The sequence below is a fragment of the Lutra lutra genome, chromosome 7 (genome assembly GCF_902655055.1).
Source record: "Lutra lutra chromosome 7, mLutLut1.2, whole genome shotgun sequence".
NCBI classification, from domain to species: domain Eukaryota; kingdom Metazoa; phylum Chordata; class Mammalia; order Carnivora; family Mustelidae; genus Lutra; species Lutra lutra.
The window spans coordinates 51,814,208-51,828,589 of NC_062284.1; the positions used below are offsets into that span (position 1 = coordinate 51,814,208).

At 35.5% G+C, this 14,382-nt stretch overlaps 1 protein-coding gene across 1 annotated transcript; it reads left to right on the top strand.

Moving 5' to 3' along the window:
• Positions 1-12,645: 12,645 nt before the first annotated feature.
• On the top strand, positions 12,646-13,605 carry LOC125104409 (olfactory receptor 4K15-like). Its single transcript, XM_047737044.1, has one exon. The coding sequence runs from the start codon at positions 12,649-12,651 to the stop codon at positions 13,603-13,605; it is 957 nt and encodes a 318-aa protein (XP_047593000.1). The 5' UTR covers positions 12,646-12,648.
• The last annotated feature ends 777 nt before the right edge of the window (positions 13,606-14,382 follow it).

Below are 14,382 nucleotides of genomic sequence, written 5' to 3' on the forward strand. Positions count from 1 at the left end.
ACCCTGAGTACAGAGGGTAAAAGTCTTAGACTCAGGTATGTTTTATCTGCTCTAATTGCCAATTCTACTATTTGTTAGTGTTGTAAACTTGAACAAGATACTTAATATCTCTTAGCCTCAGCTTCAACATCTGTAAAAGGAGATAATAATAGTACTAACACTGCAGAGTTATTGGAGGAATAAAGGAAGTCATTCCTTTGAATGACTTACATAATATATGTTCATATACATGTTCAATGAATGTTATTGTACTATTGTTCTGATCTACTTTGGATATCTTTAAGGGCCTTGATACTCTCCTGAGCTAAGAACTGACATGTTTAATTTGAAAGGTAAATTTTCATTTTATAAATTTTCAGTATTTGTATCTATGCATAAAATTAATGTATATCAGGATTAATTTGGAAAATTAAAAGTAACTTCTATTTTCCATTTTTCACCTTATCATTTAAAAAATTTATAAGAGAGTTTTAAAACAACTTCCATTAGAAAACTACATTGGTGTACCCCTGGGGAGAAAAATATATGTTTATAAAAAATTAAAAATTAAAAAAAAAAACCTACTTTGACTTTTATATTTATTCAAGTCTCCAGAGATTATTTTCCTCACTGCTCATAATTTTTATGAATCAAGAAAAATCCTGAGTTATTGTTTAATTAGTGTGTGATGGCTTCTTTACAATGATTAATTATTAAATTGGTTTACTGATTTTAGAATAGATTTTCACCACAATTTTGGTCAGAATAAGAATGATGATGTTTGATCCTTCATATTATTAAGGTAAAGGCATAGATGCATAGATCAGTAAATAATTTCTTAGAAAGTAAAACTTTGTATGATATAGTCTTATGTGAAGTAATTTTCTACTGATAAGAGCTTGGGCTAATGTGGTCACTGGACTGTACTGCCAAATGGAAGAAGTTTTTGGTAGATGGTAGCATTTGAACATCTTCACACTCTTTGTAAAAGTGTGAAAGTATTTTCAGACTTCAACAATGCCCAATGAAACCTTGTTTTCAAATGAACTTTTGGGAAAAAAAAAACAGTTAAAGTCAACAAGAGAGGGGCACCTGGGTGGCTTAGTTGGTTAAGCATCTGCCTTCGGCTCAGGTTATGATTTTGGGATCCTGGGATTGGAGCCATGCATCTGGGTCCCTGCTTGGCGAGAGTCTGCTTCTCCCTCTCCTCCCCATTCATGCTCTCTCTCACTATCTCTGTATCTGTTAAATAAATAAATAACATCTTTTTAAAAAGTCAACAAGAGAAATGAATAAACTCCCTTCTTTCCCTGTTTATTCCCATTTACTATTTTGCATGGAGATTTTTGGATGCATGTTTCCAGACTGAAAACCAAGGGAAAGAAAACACCATGGAAACCGAATTCATCTGAACTTTTTGCATGTACTTTCAGAGTGTAGTGAAATACACTGAGCAATTTGACAGTCTTTAAATTTATATGATTCTGTGAGGATGATTAATTTTATAAAGATGAGAGGATTTTTGTTGTGATTTTTAAATTTAATTGAGCCACATATCTAATATCATTAGTTTCACATATGCAGACATCATAAAACCCCTGAAATCTTGCCATCTGCAGTGACGTGGGTGGAACTAGAGGGTATTACGCTAAGCAAAATAAGTCAATCAGAGAAAGACAATTATCATATGATCTCACTGACTTGAGGAATTTGAGAAACAAGACAGAGGATCATAGGGGAAGGGAGGGAAAAATGAAACAAGATTAAACCAGAGATGGAGACAAACCATAAGAGACTCTTTTCTCAGGAAACAAACTGAGGGTTGCTGGAGGGGAGGGAAATCGGAGGGATGGGGTGGCTGGGTGATGGACTCTGGGGGAGGGTATGTGCTATGGTGAGTGCTGTGAATTGTGTAAGACTGATGAATCACAGACCTGTATCCCTGAAACAAATTTATGTTAATTTAAAAGTGACTATCATTAGTTTCAGATATAGTGTTCAATAACTCATCAGTTGTGTATAACACTCAGTGCTCATCACAACATGTGCCCTACTTAATACCCAAAACCCAGTTACTCCATCCCCAACCTGCCTCCCCTCCAGCAACCTTCAGTTTGTTTCCTGTAGTCAGGAGTCTCTCTTGGTTTAACTTCATTGCTTTCCTTTACTCTGTCCTCCAGATTGCTGATCTGTTCCCCCACTTTTTCTATTCTATTTATTCCCTCAGTGTATACTCTCTGGACTTAAGAAAGAGTGAAGGACCTCCATGAGACCCTCAACAAAGAGATAAAAAGCATAAATAACAAATCAGAGATAAACTCAATAGCTGAAAGTAAAAATGCGCTGAGGGAATAAACAGCTATAAAGCTATCAACAGATTTTTCAGCAGAAAGTTTGTAGGCCAGAAGGAAGTGTCATAATATAGTCAAAGAGTTAAAAGAAAAACTCTTAAAACCAAGAATACTCTACCCAGCAAGGCTATCATTCAGAAAGGAAGGAGAGAGAATGGGGAAAGATAAAAAAGCTAAAGGAATTCATCATCACTAAGTCAGCCTTACAAGAAATGATAAAGAAGACTCTGTGTGAAAAGCAAACACCATAAGCAGGAGTAAGAAAAGCAAGAAACACAAAAGCAATAAAATTATATTTTAAAAAACTGGTCAAGGGATTCACAAAATAAGAGGGTGTAAAATATGATACCATGTGCCTAAAACCCGGGTAGGAGAGGAGTAAAAATTTAGTACTTTTAGAATGAGCTCAAACTTAAGTGACCATCAACTTAATACAGACTGTCATATGCATAAGACATTATAAATAAACCTAATGGTAACCACATCAAAAAACAGTAATAGATATGAAAAAAACAAAGAGAAAGGAATCCAAGTTTCCCCTAAAGAAAGCCAACAAAATCATGAGAGAATAGCCCAAGAAAAGAAAGGAACAGAGAAATACAAAAACAACCATAAAATGAGTAGCAAAATGGCAATAAGTACATACCTAACAATAATTACTTTGTATACAAATGGACTAGAAACTCTAAAGAGTATCTTGTCAAAAGACAAAAGGTGGCAGAATGGATAAAGAAGCAAGAAGATAAAGAAGGTAAAAATACACATTTTACCTACAAGAGATTCATTTCAGCCCTAAAGACATATGCAAATTGAAAGTGAAGAGATAGAAAAGCATTTATCAGGCACATGGAAGTAAAAAGGAAGCTGGGGTGGCCATATTTACATCAGATAAAATAAGCTCTAAAATGAAGACTGTAACAAGAGACAAGGACAGTAAAAATCATAAAGGGAACAATTTAAAAAGAAGATACAGCAATTGTACATATTTATGCAGAAAACACAGGAGCCCCCAATTACATAAAGCCCCTAATCACAAACATAAAGAAAGTAATCAATAGTAAGACAATAGTAACAGGGGACTTTAATATCCCATTTACTGCCTGTGCAGTAATGTATAAATCATCTAGCCAGAAAGTCAACAAGGACAGTGGCTTTGAATAACAAATTGGATGAGATGGATGTATCATATATTCAGAACATTCCATCCTAAAACATTGTTTACATATATTCATGCAAAGAATACATTTTTTTTCATACATTGGAACATGCTCCATATGCACATCATAGGTCATAAAGGTCATTTAGGTCATAAAACAAATCTCAACAAGTTCAGAAAGACTGAAATCATATCATGCATGTCTTGTGACCACAACCTTTGAAACTAGAAATCAACCATAAGAGAAAATATCAAAGAACACAAGACAGAGAGCACAAAAACACGGGGGATAGGGAGAGACAGAGAGCGAGAGAAGCAGAGAGAGAGAACTCAACTAATCAAAATCAGAAATGAAAGACAAGAAGCAACTGACAAAACAGAAATACAAAGGGTTATAGAGAATGTTATGAAAAATTTTATGCCAACATATTGGACAGACTAGGAGAAGTGAATAATTTCCTAGAAACATATAACCTTCCAAAACTGAATCAGGAAGAAATAGAGAATTTGAACTGACTGATTATCTAATGAAATTGAATCAGCAATCAAAGAAATCCCAACAAACAAAAGACCAGGACCAGATGGATTCATAGGTGGAGTCTACCAAACATCTAGAAAAGAGTTAGTAACTATTCTCCTCAAAATATTCCAAAAAATAGAAGAGAAAGGAAACCTTCCAAATTCATTCTATGAGGCCAGCATTACCCTGATACCAAACTGGAAAAAACACTATTAAAAAAAGAAAACTACAGGCCAATATCTCTGACAAACATAGATGCAAAAATCCTCAACAAGTATTAGCAAACCAAACCAACAATATATAAAAATAAAAATCATTCACTGTGATTGAGATTTATTCATGGGATGCAAGGGTCATTTATTAGTCACAAAACAATCAACACAATACATCATATCAACAAGAGAAAGAATATAAACCATATGATCATTTCAATAGATGTGGAAAAAGTATGTGACAAAGTACAACATCCATTCATGATAAAAACCCTCAATAAAGCAGGTTTAGAGGGGATATGCATAATAAAGACCATATGAAAATCAACATAATAAAGGCCATATGAAAAATCCACAGCTAATATCATACTCAAAAACTGTGCATTTCCCTCCTAAGTCAGGACAAAGATGTCCACTCTTATCAATTTTATTACACATAGTATAATAGTATTTGAAATCCTAGCCACAGAAATCTGACAAAGCAAAGAAATAAGAGGCATCTGTATAGGTAAGAAAGAATTAAAACTTCCACTATTTGCAGATGACATGATACTATTTATAGAAAACCCAAAAGACTCTGACAAAAAATTACTAGAACTAATAAATAAATTCAGGAAAGTCACAGGATACAAAATCAATATACAGAAATCCATTGCATTTCTATACACTAATAATGAAGTAGCAGAAAGAGAAATTAAAAACACAATCCCATTTACAATTGCACCAAAAAACAATAAACTGCATAGGAATAAACTTAACCAAGGTGATAAAAGACCTGTTCTCTGAAAACTATAAAACATGGATGAAAGAAATTAAAAATGAAAAAAGTGGAGACAAACCATAAAAGACTCTTAGTCACAGGAAACAAACTGAGGGTTGCTGGAGGGGAGATGGGTGGAAGGATGGGGTAACTGGGTGATGAGCATTAAGGAGGGCACGTGATGTGATGAGCACTGGTTGTGATTACAAGTGAGGAATCACTGAACTCTACCTCTGAAACTAATAATACATTATATGTTAATTAAGTGAATGTTAAAAACAAACAAACAAACAAAAAACAGAAACAAATGGAAAGCTATTCCATGCTCATGGAGTATGAGAACAAATATTGTTAATATATCCATACTATCCAAAGCAATCTATAGATTTAATGCAATCCCCATCAAAATGCCAACAGCATTTTTAATAGAACTAGAATAATCCTACAATTTGTATGAACCCACAAAAGACTCTGAATACCAAGAGCAATCTTGAAAAAAAACAAGACTGGAGGCATCATAATTCCAGATTTCAAGATACACTATAAAGCTGTAGTAATCAAACATAGTGGTACTGGCACAAAAACAGACATGTAAACCAATGGAACAGAATGGAGAGTCCAGAAAGAAACCCACAATTATATGGTCAATTAATCTATGACAAAGGAGGCAAGAATATGTAGAGGGAATAAGATAGTCTCTTCAGCAATGGTGCTGGGAAAACTGGAGAGGTAGATGCAAAAGAATGAAATTGGACCACTTTCACACACCATACACAAAAATAAGCTCAAAATGGATTAAAGACCTAAATGTGAGACCTGAAACCATAAAAATCCCAGAAGAAAAAAAAAATCCCAGAAGAGAGCACATGCAGTAATTTCTTAGACATTGGCTGTAAGAACAGTATTCTAGATATGACTGCTGAGGCAATGGAAATTAAAATGAAATAAACTACTGGAACTGTATCAAAATAAAAATCTTCTGCTGAGCAAAGGAAACAACCAAAAAAACTAAAAGACTGCCTACTGAATAGAGGATACTTGCGGGGTGCCTGGGTGACTCAGTGGGTTAAGCCTCTGCCTTCGGTTCAGGTCATGGTCTCAGGGTCCTGGGATCGAGCCCTGCATCTGGCTCTCCGCTCAGCAGGGAGCCTGCTTCCCCCTCTATCTCTGCCTGCCTTTCTGCCTACTTGTGACCTCTCTCTCTCTGTCAAATAAATAAATAAAATCTTAAAAAAAAGAAGATCCTTGCAAATGACATAGCTGATAAAGCTATATATCCAAAATATATAAAGTACTTTAAAAACGCAATACCCCCAAACCCAAAAAATCCAAATAAAAAATAGGCAGAAGACAAGAATAGACATTTCTCAAAAAAAAAAAAAAAATAGAGATGGACAACAGAGATAACAACACATGCTCAATAACACTAATCATCAGGGAAATGCAAATCAAAACTACCATGAGATATCTACCTCACACCTGTCAGAATGGTTAAAATATAAAGCACAGGAAACAGCACTGGTGAGGATGTAGAGATGAAGGAACTTCTCATTCACTGTTGGTGGGAATATATATTGGTGTAGCCACTGGAAAATAATAGGAAATTCATCAAAAATTAAAAGTAGAGGGGTGCCTGTGTGGCTCAGTGGGTTAAAGCCTCTGCCTTCCGTTAAGGTCATGATCTCAGGGTCCTGGGATCAAGCCCTGCATCGGGCTTTCTGCTCAGCAGGGAGCCTGCTTCCCCCCCCCCTCTCTGCCTCTCTGCCTACTTGTGATCTCTGTCAAATAAATAAATAAAGTCTTTGAAAAATTAAAAACAGAATTACCATAAGTCCAGTAATTTTGCTATTGGGTCTTTACCCAAAGAATATGCAAACATTATTTAAACAAGTGGCTGTTTCCCTCCCTACGCGGCTTTTGTTATGTACATAATACAAAATAGCATCAATGCTGAATAGCATGATTATGTACGGTACATAAACAGAAACTACCTGTACACATCAGTGGATCTGAGAACTAAGGCACATAAAATTGAAAGAAAAATGGAATGTTTTAATATAAGTCAAAACTAGGATTGAACACTGCAAAAAATCAGAAGTCCCTCATGTACATATTTACCATTTACAGCTTAAAACAGGCATTACAACAAGACTAATCTAACTATACTCATTTATATATAAAAAACACAAATTTCACACACATCACATAAAGCTTCCATTAGAACAAAGCTGTATTACCAGACAAGCATCAGTGAAGTATAATTCCTCTTCTAGTTGTCATTGCACAATGCTATAAATATTGCAGTCCAGGCAGTACACCCAAGAACACCAAAGTCCTATACCCAAATACAATTAATATGTTAAAGAAGCTGTCTGCAAGTGGTGCGGGATTCCACTAGGAAGTCTACTGTAGCCATGTTGGTTATGACTTTCCATGAAGAAGGGTACAGTTACATTAAGAATTGAAGTATTTTTAAAAAGCTTTAAACATTCTTTCTTGAACCAAATCAGTCAACAAATGACACATAAAAAATTAATTTTTCTGATACCTTTGCAATTTAAAAGTCAGATATATGTTGTTCAGCAGAGCTGCTGTATGTAAAAAACAAATTTAGTTTTAATTTCTTCTTGTAAAAAAATTAATCCTAGTGTAGTTCTATGCTACACACCATTTTTAGCAATGAGAGTAATGCAGACATCGTCTGGTACAGGCCAGCACAATAAGCTTCAAAGATATCTCAAGACTCTGTTGGCTTTGATGGTTTTACTCAGATAACAAGTTGTGGTGTTTACCTTTCACAGAACATCTTATTTTACAGCTTGTAGAAGACCAATTAACCAGGTTTACATATGGCACCAAATGCCAGTTTCATATAATACCAGTTTCTATAAGGTCCCAAGACAGACTGAAGTTTATGCACAATGTCTTCTAATCTTTCAAAGAACAGATAGGATTAGGGTATAAAAATACTTCTCTGAATACTCCAACTAAATTTTATGAGTTTATCATTGCCTCAGTACCAAAATTAGATGTGGTAGCACAAACAATTCCAAAATACTACAGGCAAATTTCACTTGTAAATCTATATGCAAAAATCCTACATAAAAGTTAACATATCAAATCCAGGCTGATATTCTCATATAACATATCACAATTAAGTAGAATTTATGCCAGGAATGCGAATACATCCACAATGGATGCTCTATTAATGGTATTTAACAGTTAAGATTAAAAGAGGAATTTATTTTTTTTAATTAATTTATTTTTTCAGCATAACAGTATTCATTATTTTTGCACCACACCCAGTGCTCCATGCAATCCGTGCCCTCTACAATACCCACCACCTGGTGCCCCCAACCTCCCACCCCCCACCCCTTCAAAATTCTCAGATCGTTTTTCAGAGTCCATAGTCTCTCATGGTTCACCTCCCCTTCCAATTTCCCTCAACTCCCTTCTCCTCTCCATCTCCCCTTGTCCTCCATGCTATTTGTTATGCTCCACAAATAAGTGAAACCATATGATAATTGACTCTCTCTGCTTGACTTATTTCACTCAGCATAATCTTAAAAGAGGAATTTATTATCTCCATTGGGGGGATTAGATGTTCTCTGAATTTTTCCGTTTTTCCACTAAGGTCAGGGAATATCACTGAAGATTCATTATCTTTTTTTAAGATTTTATTTATTTGTCAGAAAGAGAGCAAGCGAGCACAAGCAGGGGGAGCAGAGGGAGAAGCAGGCTCCCTGCTGAGCAAGGAGCCCAACACAGGACTCAACCTCTGGATCTTGGGATCATGACCTGAACTTGAAGGCGGAGCTGAACTAACTGAGCCACCCAGGTGGCCCTGAAGATTCAATTCTTGTTGAAGTATTTCAGAAACCCTACATGTCAAAATTTCCCTAAATCTATTAGAAACATAGTGCATATAATTGGTAATAAGTAAGACACAGGGGAAATGCTTGATTTGTTGCTAAGACAAAGGTAAAAGTAGTTTGACTCTCTGGCCATTTTCCCTGTTTGACAAATCAGTGAATATGTAATGACAAAAAATCACCATGGGACACATCTATTCTCCCATAGTCCCAGTTCAATCTACAATCTAGAATGAAGTAAAGAAATGATAAAATGGAAAAAGGGTGAAAAAGAATGCTGAGGTTTGCCCAAGTCAATATTTACTGTAGTTGTATCTCAGCTCAAAAGCATATACACATCTGATGTAGCTCTTTTCTTTCTACTCTCTTATAAGAGAATTTGATTTGAAAGAAGCCAACACTTACTTCAGTTTCCTTACAAATCTTCAGATAACTGAATCAGGTTTGTTTATTTTATGTCAACCATTTGCTTGATACATTTACTTGGGATTTAATCTTTGGAAAATGTTAATGAGACTTTTAATAAACTACAGAAAGGAAATTAAAGCAATGGTTTATGATATTTGGACTTATAGTTTTATGAAAATTCTTTTGCCTTGACTGTAAAATATTTATATCCATGTTAGTCTAGTATATACAATTTGACTTGGGTGTGATAGAAAATGATTCAAGGATCAATTTCTGTAACATGTGAGCTTTTTTTTTTTTTTCTCCTTTGGTTCTAAGTTTTCTTTTTCTTTTGAAAAAGTGAGAAGAGACTTTACAAGAGCACAGTGACATCATTTTATCTTTATCATAGTTCATCCCAGCCCAGTCCAACACCGAGACAAAAATGGCATTCAGAACAAGGATGAAGCATCACTCTCTGTGAAGATTTCTGGCATTTTTCTTCTCCTGCTTCCCACACCCCTTTATTTCTCATTCACTTTTACTAAAAGAAAGTTGTGACTTCATAGGTGACTAACCAAATTAAAAGATAAGAATAGTTTTATTCCTTATCCTTCCTTAAACCATACTTTATCCTTTTGAATACAAATTCCCTTCCCCACAAGAGAATGCTCCAGGGAGGATGCCCCTTCTCATTCTAAGTGATAATTATTGATCTAAATATTCTTTGGAATGGTTCCATTTTTGTTATTTTGTCACAGTATTCATTGTTCATTCATTTGATTATTTTTCCTTTTCACTTGTTTTTTTTTATGCTACTTTTGGGAGAACCTTTGTACAGTACAATATAGTAACAACCCAGTTAGCAAATATTACCAGGGCATAAAGTTTTCCAGGCTAATACATTTTAAACTAGAATTTACCCCTTTAAGGCAAAAGCATTAACAATTTTGGAAAACAAAATACATATCAGCCTCTTACCTTTGTAACTAGGAAGGGTTATTATCATCAAGTGCATTTATGATACATTTAGTAATATTTAATAGGGCTTTACATCAACTACTTTTTCTCATTTTCTAATCTTGATAATTCTACTTGCCTATTCCTCATACCATACCTTTAGGTTCCATTAGAGATTCCACTGTCAAGGACTGTGGAAAAAGCTTTGAAGAACTGGGATGAGGTTCTGGATTTGTTACTTGCTGTTTGTATAATCATGAACACATTAGTTAACCTTTCTGCGTCTCAATTTCCTTACATGAAAACTGTAGACAACCACCTTCGGCACACCAGATTGTTGTAAAAAGTTTAATGTTCACAGACACTTCTCCAATGAAGACATAGAAATGACTATCAGACACATGAAAAAATGTTCATCATCACTAGCCATCAGGGAGATTCAAATTAAAACCACATTGAGATATCACCTTACACCAGTTAGAATGGCCAAAATTAGCAAGACAGGAAACAACATATGTTGGAGGGGATGTGGAGAAAGGGGAACCCTCTTACACTATTGGTGGGAATGCAAGTTGGTGCAGCCTCTTTGGAGAACAGTGTGGAGATTCTTCAAGAAATTAAAAATAGAACTTCCCTATGACCCTGCAATTGCACTACTGGGTATTTACCCCAAAGATATAATGTAGTGAAAAGAAGGGCCATCTGTACCCCAATGTTTATAGCAGCAATGGCCACAGTTGCCAAACTGTGGAAAGAACCAAGATGCCCTTCAACGGACGAATGGATAAGGAAGATGTGGTCCATATACACTATGGAGTATTATGCCTCCATCAGAAAGGATGACTACCCAACTTTTGTAGCAACATGGACGGGACTGGAAGAGATTATGCTGAGTGAAATAAGTCAAGCAGAGAGAGTCAATTATCATATGGTTTCACTTATTTGTAGAGCATAACAAATAGCATGGAGGACATGGGGAGTTAGGACAAGGCATTTGGGGGAAATTGGAAGGGGGGGTGAACAATTAGAGACTATGGACTCTGAAAAACAATCGGAAGGGTTTGAAGAAGTGGGGAGGGTGGGAGGTTGGGGGAACCAGGTGGTGGGTATTAGAGAGGGCACGGATTGCAAAAAAAGTATAAACTAACGGCCTTCCTTTCAATTAAAAGACTCTTGTGTTTCTAAACACAATTTAAAAAAAATGAATTCTCAAATCCTTATTTATCTCCTTAGAAGCTTTTCCTGCATTCTCCCAAAGAAGCTGCGAGAGAACATAAGCAGAATCAATTATCTAACAATCTATTTGCAAGTTGTTCATTATTTCAATTCTGTATCATGTTATTTATTTTTGTTCTCATTGTTCATTATCTCAATTTTTGCCTACTGAGAAAGTATGGTGTTGCCAGATATTTTTTAAGGAATGTACCTTATTTTATTAAGTGACAGAAATCCTAATCAAAGCCTACAAATTCTATATCCTGGATATAATTATTTCTTTTGGAAGCCTTCTACATTGGTAAATAACATGTTACAGTTGATCTTCAAATGATCTACCCTTTTTTTTTTTAAGATCATAGTCTTTTTTTTTTCTCTTCCAGAATTAATTGTTCCAGAATTCACTGTTTATGCATCACACCCAGTGCTCCATCAAATATGTGCCCTCCATAATACCCACCATCAAGCTCACCCAACCACCCCCCCAAAACCCTCAGTTTGTTTTCAGAGTCCACAGTCTCTCATAGTTCATCTCTCCCTCCAATTTCCCCTAACTTACTCCTCCTTTTCAACCACTGTTACTAAATTCGATCTTTGCATTTCATTGCTATCATTACCTTGTCTATCAGTATTCTATTCTGACATATTGGCCATCTCTGTTCACTTATTTCCATATAATACAATGTTAGCTTCAAGGGACTTCAAGCCAAAACAGACATCACAACTTCAGAGAAACTATGTATTAAACACTTTTAATGGTGTAGTTGTGGAGGTTAAGTAGTAAAGGACAGAGGCAAAAGGAGAACCACAGTAAAAAACAGGAAATTAAATGTAAACGTGGTCTCTTGAGAATTCTCTAAGAACTGAAGCTGCCTGTTAGCAATCCCAAGCAGATAATGCACAACAGCAGCACAAGGAAGTTAGTACAAGAATCTGGATACTGTAGCTTCTTGTCTTAATTGTGGTTTTCCTAATACAATTCTGTTATTTCTTTACCATCAGATTTAACCCACAAGTGTATAAAATGGAGTTATAGCTTTCCTTCATTAGTAAGGACAACTTAGAGAAGAAATATTTGTCAGAATTACAGATAAACCACTTCCTAACAGGACTAATTCTAAATCGTTTCAAATTAATGTTGAGAAGACTCTTCAGTTTTGTGGTCTACTTTTTTTTGTTCTTGATAATAATCTATTAATGTTCTCTTTGTAGGTATTTCTCTTGTATCCTGAGACCATGGATCAAGGAAACTATTCTAGGGTGGCTGAGTTTGTGTTGCTGGGACTTTCTAGTTCCTGGGAACTACAATATTTCTTCTTCGTGTTGTTTAACTTCTTGTACATTACCATTGTGCTGGGCAATCTCCTCATTGTCCTTACTGTGATTTCTGAACCTGCCCTGCACACACCCATGTATATCATGCTCAGTAACCTTTCTGTTCTTGATGTGTTTCTAGCCACTTATGCAACCCCCAAGATGATTCATGATTTCCTTCATGAATCTAACACTATCTCCTTTGAGGGCTGCATGGCCCAGATATTCTTGCTCCATGTCTTTGCTGGTGGTGAGATGGTACTTCTTATAGCCAGGGCTTATGACAGGTATGTAGCCATATGCAAACCTCTCCACTATACAACCATCATGAACTTGTGCAAGTGTACAGGCCTGGTGGTAGGATCTTGGGTCATTGGGATCATGCACTCCCTGAGCCAGTTAGCTTTCATTATAAACTTGCCTTTCTGTGGCCCAAACATAGTGGATAGTTATTACTGTGACCTTATGTTGGTCATTAAACTTGCCTGCACAGATACTTATGTCCCTGAAGTGTTGATGCTTTTGGACAGTGGTCTCATGGGAGTGACTTCATTCTTACTCTTGCTGATCTCCTACATGGTTATCCTAATCACTGTACAACATCATTCCTCAGTGGGCCTGGCCAAGGCCCGCAGCATTCTGACTGCCCACATCACTGTAGTGACTCTCTTTTTTGGGCCCTGTATCGTCATTTATGCATGGCCTTTCAGCAACTTCCCAGTGGTTAAAGTCCTTTCTGTGTTCTCTACAGTTTTTACACCTATATTGAACCCCATTATCTATACATTGAGAAATAAAGAGGTGAAATCAGCAATGCATAAATTGAAGATCTGGTATGTGAGTTCCAAGCTGCTCTCCCAACTGTCTCTCACAAGATAGATTTGTTGAACACGTAGACAAGAAGAAACTTGAGGAAACATAGACTTACTTTTTTCTTGTGGCTACTATCATTTTAAAAAGTTACCTTATTTGTTTGAAATGATAAATGTATATTCTTTGTTATATATTTGAATTAAAGAAACCTCACATGATTATGCAGTTTCTAAGGTAAGAAGTTGCTTATGTTTGCTACCTAAAATCATTGATAAGATGTTTCAAAAATTACTATATAATTTTTAAGAAATTAATTTCATAAAAATTTAGGTGGATATCCATATTGGATAAACAAAATAATGTTTCTTTTATGGTTTAAAATACTGCAATTAATTTATGATTTAGTTCCAGTAGTAAAAACAATCCCATTAGAATTCTTGTTTTCACACATTTAACATCAAAAGGTTTGTGCTATCTATCGAAAAATCCATTTAGCATGTAAAAAGTAATTTCATAAAAATAAATCCACCTTTATATTTTGTCTCACATACACAACTTAAGAAGCTTCACATACTTTTTTGTAGCTTTATAAAATCACTTGATGTTATCTGGTACCATTTATTCTTTTACCTTTTATTGGTAAAAACTATGTTGACATCCAAAGATGACAGCTCATGAAGCTTTAGACATCTGGCAATAAGACCACGAAAAATTGAATAAGACTCCCATCATCCATGCTCTGCATCAGGTATTTACTGGGCCCTGAATGGTATTTGTACACTAGTTAAAGGGAGGGCAGGAAATGCAAAGATAAGTATTTTGGAGCTCACCAAATATTATGAT

Bases quoted from the DNA above. Each gene is read 5' to 3' on its own strand.
- LOC125104409 (XM_047737044.1), top strand. From the start codon at position 12,649: ATGGATCAAGGAAACTATTCTAGGGTGGCTGAGTTTGTGTTGCTGGGA.